This window comes from Physeter macrocephalus, chromosome 14 (assembly GCF_002837175.3).
Source record: "Physeter macrocephalus isolate SW-GA chromosome 14, ASM283717v5, whole genome shotgun sequence".
Classification (NCBI taxonomy): domain Eukaryota; kingdom Metazoa; phylum Chordata; class Mammalia; order Artiodactyla; family Physeteridae; genus Physeter; species Physeter macrocephalus.
The window spans coordinates 79,586,747-79,594,169 of record NC_041227.1 but is presented as its reverse complement, the minus strand read 5'-3'; the positions used below and the strand labels follow the sequence as shown (position 1 = coordinate 79,594,169).

General features: G+C 52.6%; 2 protein-coding genes across 4 annotated transcripts in view; one reads left to right on the top strand and one right to left on the bottom strand.

The window, feature by feature from the left end:
- Positions 1 to 4,778, top strand: part of AMZ1 (archaelysin family metallopeptidase 1) — a 21,432-nt gene extending 16,654 nt beyond the window's left edge. The window contains exon 5 of one of the 2 annotated variants that reach the window (XM_028499986.1): positions 3,817 to 4,778. In XM_028499986.1, coding sequence (XP_028355787.1) covers positions 3,817 to 4,739 — 923 coding nt within the window. In that variant the 3' untranslated portion in view covers positions 4,740 to 4,778. The remainder of the gene's footprint in view (positions 1 to 3,816) is intronic. The other variant, XM_024122989.3, reaches the window with a different exon arrangement.
- Positions 2,540 to 7,423, bottom strand: part of GNA12 (G protein subunit alpha 12) — a 125,753-nt gene continuing 120,869 nt past the window's right edge. Inside the window, exons 5-11 of one of the 2 annotated variants that reach the window (XR_003683257.2) lie at positions 6,188 to 6,448; positions 5,856 to 6,097; positions 5,560 to 5,710; positions 5,196 to 5,316; positions 4,795 to 4,953; positions 3,309 to 3,535; positions 2,540 to 2,601 (exon numbers count right to left, since the gene is read on the bottom strand). Coding sequence is in view for 1 of the 2 variants with exons in the window: in XM_028499987.2 (XP_028355788.1) it covers positions 3,377 to 3,535; positions 4,795 to 4,953; positions 5,196 to 5,316; positions 5,560 to 5,710; positions 5,856 to 6,097; positions 6,188 to 6,372 (1,017 nt within the window). In the remaining variant the exon portion in view is untranslated. Of the gene's footprint in view, positions 3,536 to 4,794; positions 4,954 to 5,195; positions 5,317 to 5,559; positions 5,711 to 5,855; positions 6,098 to 6,187; positions 6,449 to 7,423 lie in introns of both variants that reach the window. The other variant, XM_028499987.2, reaches the window with a different exon arrangement.

The window sequence follows — 7,423 nt, the reverse complement described above, 5'->3', positions numbered from 1 at the left end:
GATTTCTGCCAGCAAAGTGACTCACTCAGTTATACATACATATATATATATATATATATACGTACATTCTTTTGTATATTCTTTTCCATTACGGTTTATCCCAGGATATTGGATACAGTTCTCTGCTATACCGTAGGACCTTGTTGTTTATCCATTCTATATGTAATAGTTCCAAACTCCCCATCCAACCCTCTCCCACCCCCTCTCCCCCTTGGCAACCACAAGTCTGTTCTCTACGTCTGTGAGTCTCTTTCTGTTTTGTAGATGTGTTCACTTGTGTCATTTTTTAGATTCCACATATAAGTGATATCACATGGTAGTCTTCCTCTGACTTACTTCACTTAGTGTGATAATCTCTAGTTGCATCCATGTTGCTACAATTGGCATTATTTCATTGTTTTTTTATGGCTGAGTAGTATTCCATTATATATACGTACCACATCTTCTTTATCCATTCATCTGTCGATGGACATTTAGGTTGTTTCTATGTCTTGGCTTTTGTAAATAGTGCTGCTGTGAACGTAGGGGTGCATGTATCTTTTTGGATTAGAGTTTTGTCTGGATATATGCCCTGCAGTGGAATTGCTGGATCATATGGTAATTCTATTTTTAGTTTTCTGAGGAAGTTCCATACTGTTTTCCGTGGTAGCTGCGCCAGTTTACCTCCCCACCCATAGTGTAGGAGGGTTCCCTTTTCTCCACACCCTCTCCAGCATTTGTTATTTGTAGACTTTTTAATGATGGCCATTCTGACCGGTGTATGGTGGTACCTCCTTGTAGTCTTGATTTGCATTTCCCTAATAATTAGTGATGTTGAGCATCTTTTTATGTGCCTATTGGCCATCTGTATGTCTTCTTAGGAGAAATGTCTATTTAGGTCTTCTGCCCAGTTTTTGATTGGGTGGTTTGTTTTTCTTGTTATTGAGTTGTATGACCTGTTTGTATATTTTGGAGATTAAGCCCTTGTCAGTCACCTCATTTGCAAAAACTTTCTCCCATTTCATAGGTTGTCTTTTCGTTTGATTTATGGTTTCCTTTGCTGTGCAAAAGCTTGTAAGTTTGATTAGGTCCCATTTATTTATTTTTGTTTTTATTTCTATTGCCTTGGGAGACTGACCTAAGAAAACATTTGTATGATTTATGTCAGAGAATGTTGTGGCTATGCTCTCTTCTAGTTTTATGGTGTCATGTATTATGTTTAACTCTTTAAGCCCTTTTGAGTTTCTTTTTATGCATGGTGTGAGGGTGTCTTCTAATTTCATTGATTTACATGCAGCTGTCCAACTTTCCCGGCACCATTTGCTGAAGAGGCTGTCTTCTTCCCATTTTATAGTCTTGTCTTCTTCCCATTTTATAGTCTTGTCTCCTTTGTTGAAGATGAATTCACCTTAGGTGTGTGGGTTTATTTCTGGGCTCTCTATTCTGTTCCATTGATCCGTATGTCTGTTTTTGTGCCAATACCACACTGTTTTGATTACTGTAGCTTTGTAGTATTGTCTGAAGTCTGGGAGGGTTATGCCTCCTGCTTCCCCCTCCCTCCAGGATTGCTTTGGCAATTCTGGGTCTTTTACGGTTCCATATAAATTTTTGGATTATTTGTTCTAGTTCTGTGAAAAATGTCATGGGTAATTTGATAGGGAGCGCAGTAAATCTGTAGATTGCTTTGGGTAGTATTGCCATTTTAACAATATTAATTCTTCCAATCCAAATGCATGGGCTATCTTTCCATTTCTTTGAATCATCTTTAGTTTCCTTTATTAACGTTTTATAGATCTCAGCATATGAGACTTTCACCTCCTTGGTCAGGTTTATTCCCAGGTATTTTAATTTTGTGCAATTTTAAAAGGTATTTTTTTTTTTACATTCCCTTTCTGATATTTCATTGCTAGTGTAAAGAAATGCAACCAATTCTAGTAGTTTTTGTGTGGAGTCTTTAGGGGTTTCTATTTATAGTATCATGTCATCTACATAGAGTGACAGTTTTACCTCTTCCCTTCCAATGTGGATACCTTTCATTTCTTTCCTTGTCTGATTGCTGTGGCTATGACTTCCAATACTATATTGAATAGAAGTGGTGTGAGTGGGCATCCTTGTCTTGTTCCAGATTTTAGTGGGAAGGCCTTCAGCTTTTCACTGTTGAGTATTAATTATGTTGGTTGTGGGTTTGTCATAAATGGCTTTTATTATGTGGAGATATGTTCCCTCTCTACCCACTTTGGTAAGAGTTTTTATCATAATGTAGAATTTCATCAAAGGCTTTTCTGCATTTATTGAGATGATCATGTGGTTTTTGTCTTCTTTTGTTAAAGTGGTGTATCACATTGATTGATTTGCATATGTTGAACCATCCTTGTGAACTTGGGATGAATCCCACCTGGCCGTGGTGTATGAACTTTTTAATGTGTTGTTGGATTTGGTTTGCTTATATTTTGTTGAAAATTTTTGCATCTATAGTCATCAAAGATATTGGCGTGTAATTTTCTTTTTTGGTGGTATCTTTGTTTCTGGTATCAGGGTGATGGTGGCTTCATAGAATGTCTTTGGGAGTGTTCCCTCCTCTTCAGTCTTTTGGAAGAGTGGTAATTTCTTCTTTAAATCCACCTTTGGATGAAAATACCAAGTTAAAGTTGTTTGTTCGAATGAAGGCATAGGTCCACCAACAAAACAGCTTGGGCTTAATTTTAAGACCCAAAGGTTTATTAATCCAGACGCTTTAAGTGAATCCCGTTGTGTCTGAGGTTCTGGGAAGCCCGTCCTCCTCTAGGAGATGGTCAGCTTCTGGAGCCCACTGGGTCCGGGTGCTGGACTCGGGGGAGAGGCTCTCGGACAGGCAGGCGTTTATGATTCGGTGCTTGTGGAGAGGTTGGCTCTGCGTTGGCTCAGCCTGACCCCAGGCTGGGGACCCCTGAACACGGGGCTGGGCATGTCCAGGTCAGAGCTGCCTCCCGGCCTGGGTCTCCCCTGAATGTCTCTGGGGTAAATAGCACGTCGAGGGGCGCTGAGGAGGCGGCCTGCCTCGCTGGAGAGGGGACCCAGAGGCAGCGCCCCCGCGGGGAGGTGCCGCCGCTGCCGGCCGACGGCACTCAGCAGGATGCGACAGGTGTGGGCGTCACCAGAGCGCTGCCCCACCAAGCGCAGGGCTGGGGCTTAGCCTAAGCGGCTCATTATCCTCGTGTGCGTGTAAGGTGAGGGGGCGCGGCTGCGGTTTCTCACCACTTCCTTTCTTGGGGTCTTGCTCGCCTATCGGACCCGAACTTTCAGGCCCTTTGTCCCCCTCCCCTGACGCGTGCCTTCCCGCGACTCCTAACCTCGAGGGGGGCCCTGGGCCTGCTCTGGATCCGTTCCCATCAGTCAGCGGTGTGCTGGTAAGCGCCCTCTAAGGAAAAAGCCTCGATTGGGAGTATCTGCCAGTTGCCACGGTGTAACGACTCCACCAGGGCCCGTTCTGAGCCATCACGGGAGGAGAGTGGGGAGGAGGTGGGCGGTAGCTGGCCGCGGGCGTCTCCGATGCCCGGACGCACCACGCGCAGAGGTGCTGTGGGATGCAGGAAAACCATCATTCCCTTTGCTTTGAACAGAGTGTTAACAAGTCAGCCCAGTTTATCCACGAATAACGGTCAGGCTTGCAAAGCTCCTGCAAGTTCGCTGTCGTCTTTAGAGGCCCCGTTCCGAGGGCCCTGTGGCACCAGGCTGCCCACTCGCCCTGGGTCGTGGGCACAGTGGGGTCCCCTCGGGAGAGGGGCTGGGTCTCCCGGCGGCGCCCGGGCGAGGCAAGGGGCCGGACAGGCCGACTCGGCCCGCGTCTCTCCCCCGTAGAGGCTGTACACCTGGACGCTAGCGGCGGCGGGGACGCGGCCCGGGCCGGCGGCCGGGGAGCCGTCCGTGTCGGAGGAGACCCTGCCCTGCAGCGCGGACTCGGGCCTGTGCGGCGAGAGCGACTCGGAGCCGGGCAGCGGCCTGTCGGAGCCCCTGTCGCCGGACGCCTGGAGCCACGCCTTCCCCGCGGGCCCGGAGCTGGAGCCCGAGGACGGGCTGGGCTCGCTGGCGGCCGCGGAGAGGCCGGGGGAGGCCCTGGCGGAGCACGGGCGCTGGCTGGCGGCCTGCATCCAGGCGCTGGAGAGGGACGTGACCGAGGAGGAGCTGGCGCGGGTGGACGGCGCCGTGGACGCCCTGGCCCGCTGGGACCTGTTCACGGGGCGGCTCCCGGCCCCCCGGCAGGACCCGCCCTGCGGCCGCGACGGCGCGGGGCTGCGCCGCGTCCTGGGCGACAAGTTCTCCTCCCTCAGGCGGAAGCTGAGCGCTCGCAAACCGTCCGGGGCCGAGGCGTCCCCGCGGCGCTGGAAGGCGGAGGACAATTAGCCCGGCCGGGGCGTCTGGTCCAGCGCCTGCCTGTCCCCAGGGCGCTGCGGGCCCGGCAGCGGGCGGAAGGCGATGCGTCTGCACGTGGACCCCGCAGCCCCGGTCCCAGCCGCAGCCTCGCGACGAGGCCGGGGTGGGGGGCGGGGCCCCAGGCACCCCGAGGGCCGCACCCGACCGCACGGGGCAGGTGCCGGGCAGGTGCCTGTCTCTCCTGCGGCCTGGGGCTCTGCTACGGCGAACTCAGATTGCAAGGCCCCAACGTGGGTCCTCCGCTCAAAGGGGGGCAAAGGGGGTCTTGTTGCAATCTACAAGGTCCCCCGCCTCCCCCGACCCCAAGCCCACAGAAAGGGCCCCTTTCTGCGGCGCTAACCGCACTCTGACCCTTGGAACTTGGCGTGGGCGTCTCCCTGAAAGTTCCGGGTGGCCACCGCCTACCAGACCACGTGCCCAGAGATGGGCCACTTCTTCTGCCAAGTGTTGCAGGAAGGGAGGGTGTCCCGTGTGCAGGTCTGAAGGTGCTGCTGTCTGCTGTGACTTGCAGAGGTGAAAGCAAACCGCGGCTCCATCCTCAGGACAGTTTCTGACAAAGGTGGCCTGGACCCCAACACCAGTGGGGGCAAGGAGATGAGAGTTTTGTTTAGAACACCTGTGTCTGTGTTTTTTGGTCTAGTTCTACCAGTTGCTGAGAGAACAAGTGATTTAGATGTTAAACTATCCATCACCCCAGTAGAATTGTCTGTCTTCCTTTAATTTCGTCAAACTTTGCTTCCCGTTCTTGGAAACTCCTTTATGTGCAACACACACATCTGATTGTTAGGTTTTCCCGACCGACTGACCCTGTTTTCGTTATCAAACGCCCCGGGCTGCTGCTCGCGAGTCCTGGGGAGAGAGGCTTCTCGTCCGGACAGCAGAGTTCCCGCGGAGCGATGAGCAGGAAGTTTGCAGCTACCTTCCCATCTGGAGAGAGGCAAGAACGGGAGCAGCGCCTACGTTTTGTGCGTAGCTTAGACAGTTTGGGGGCCTTCTAAGAAAAACAGTACAAACTACAAATATAGAATCAGGAGGGCCGCCCCCCCAGGCAGGGACGCCTGAAGCCTCCTTGTGATGTAGGTTTCAGCCCCAGAAAGATGTGAAGGGATGAGGCCACCCTGAAAACCACCCTGAAAACCAAGCAGCAAGGGTGGAGCTCTTCAGACCCACATTCTCTTTTTCATGGGTTTGAAGATGCACCACGAGGACCCGGAGGTAACTGACAGGGAGAAGAGGACAGCCAGGCTCTGCAGAAAGTGTGCTGGGGCCGACCCCACAGAGAGCAGGACGGAGGAAGAGAAGGAGGCCTCGGTGTCGGTCACTGTGAACAAACCACTCACCCCTTAGTGGCTTAAAACCCCAGCAACCCATCCAGCTCAGAAAGCTGCAGTGTGGACAGAGCTGGGTGGGAAAGGTTGGCCCCTGGGGCTGGGCTGGAGAGTCCCACTCTAGGACGGCTCACTCACGGGGCTGCCGCGTGATGGCCGAGGGCCAGGGCCTTGGTTCTGTCCGGGTGGCTTGGGCTTCCGTGTAGTATGGAGGCTGGCTACCAAAGGAGGGATCTCCTGGCGTCACGTGGAAGATGTGTAGCCTCTCAGGACTCAGCCATACTCTGTTAAGGCCGCCTGAAAGGCTCACCCAGGCTCGCACACAGGGAGGGGATGTAGAGCCCACCTCTTCAGAGGGGTGTGGTGAGGTTCTGGAAGAGCTTGGGAGGTGAGAAAACATTTATGAAAGACCAGCCCCAGTTAGCATTTGCTGCTCAGATTGGCCATCATACCGGCGACAAAAATCTTACCTGTTTTTCTTCTGCAAAAGATTAACGACTGGAATGAGGTAAGCACACACACAGGTGGCGAAGAGAGAAGAGCCTGGCTCGGACCGAGGGAGGGAGCTCAAGGGGGTCGTTACGAGATTCTCAGCGCCGTCTGTCTGCACCCGTGGCCTTTGGCTCCCAACTGTGACAGTGTCCCAAAAAAGCATTCTGAAGTGGGGAGGGACAAGCCTCTTCCTCCACGGCCTTCATTAGTTGCAGATGGAGGACACTTTTTAAAGACAGCTGCTGGGAGGAAAGTTTTGAAAGTAAAATGTTTAGGAGCAGAGATCATAGCTTCCTTCCTCTGCTCAAATATCCGCCCAGGTTCTGCCCCTGCTGGGGGCGGAGAGCAGTTGGGGACAGTCCCCAGGGAGCGGCTTTTGGCAGAGGAGGGGATAACGGACGCCATCTCCCAGAGCAAAGTCACGGCTCCCCAAGTTCAGGCTCAGACGTGGTACAGCTGGGCACCTTAACGGGGCTGAGCTGAAATCGCTTCAGATAACGGTTTCCGAGAAACAAGGGCCTGGTTTTTACTTATGCAAAAGCACCAAGTCTTTGTCATCTCATGCTTTCTCATCTCCCTATCTGTCAAAGGCCCCCCTGCAAGTCAGGAGGAGAGGTCTCCGAGCTTTCCCACGGACCCTCTCGGAGCCCCTCGCTCTCTGGTGGGACTGGGTGGAGGGGCTTGAATGGAGCTAAAAATACTTTGGGATCGTGGCGTTGTGTCACCGTTCCTGTGTGAGATGGGGCTGGGACATCCACACGTGCCTTCAAAAGTAGCCTCAACGCATGTGGAAACTGCGTCCTGGCTAAGGGGGATGGGAAGCAGGGCCCCGGTCAAGAGGTGGCAGACCCTCTTCCCGCCTCTCACTCTAACCCCTCTTCCTCCCCGAAGCCCAAACTCATCAGAGGAGGGAGAGGAGGACCGTTCTCAACTCCTTCCTCCCCACCTGCGGGGCAGGAAAGTGGGATTAGCCTGTGAGCCCCTCCGCCGGCCCCCCTGTTTCCAGAGCGTGGGTCGGGGGAGGGATGTGGGCCTGTTAATACTGTCCCGTGGGACATCTGATTCAGACCTTTCTGGGAGGAAAGCAATCTCTGAAAGGGCTTAAAAAAATAAACACACAATAGCTTAGCCAAGCAGCTAATATTAAAGCGAAGAGTCCAAATTTAGATCCCACCAAGTTCAAAGGAGCGGCTGTAGCATTCCAGGGACACACA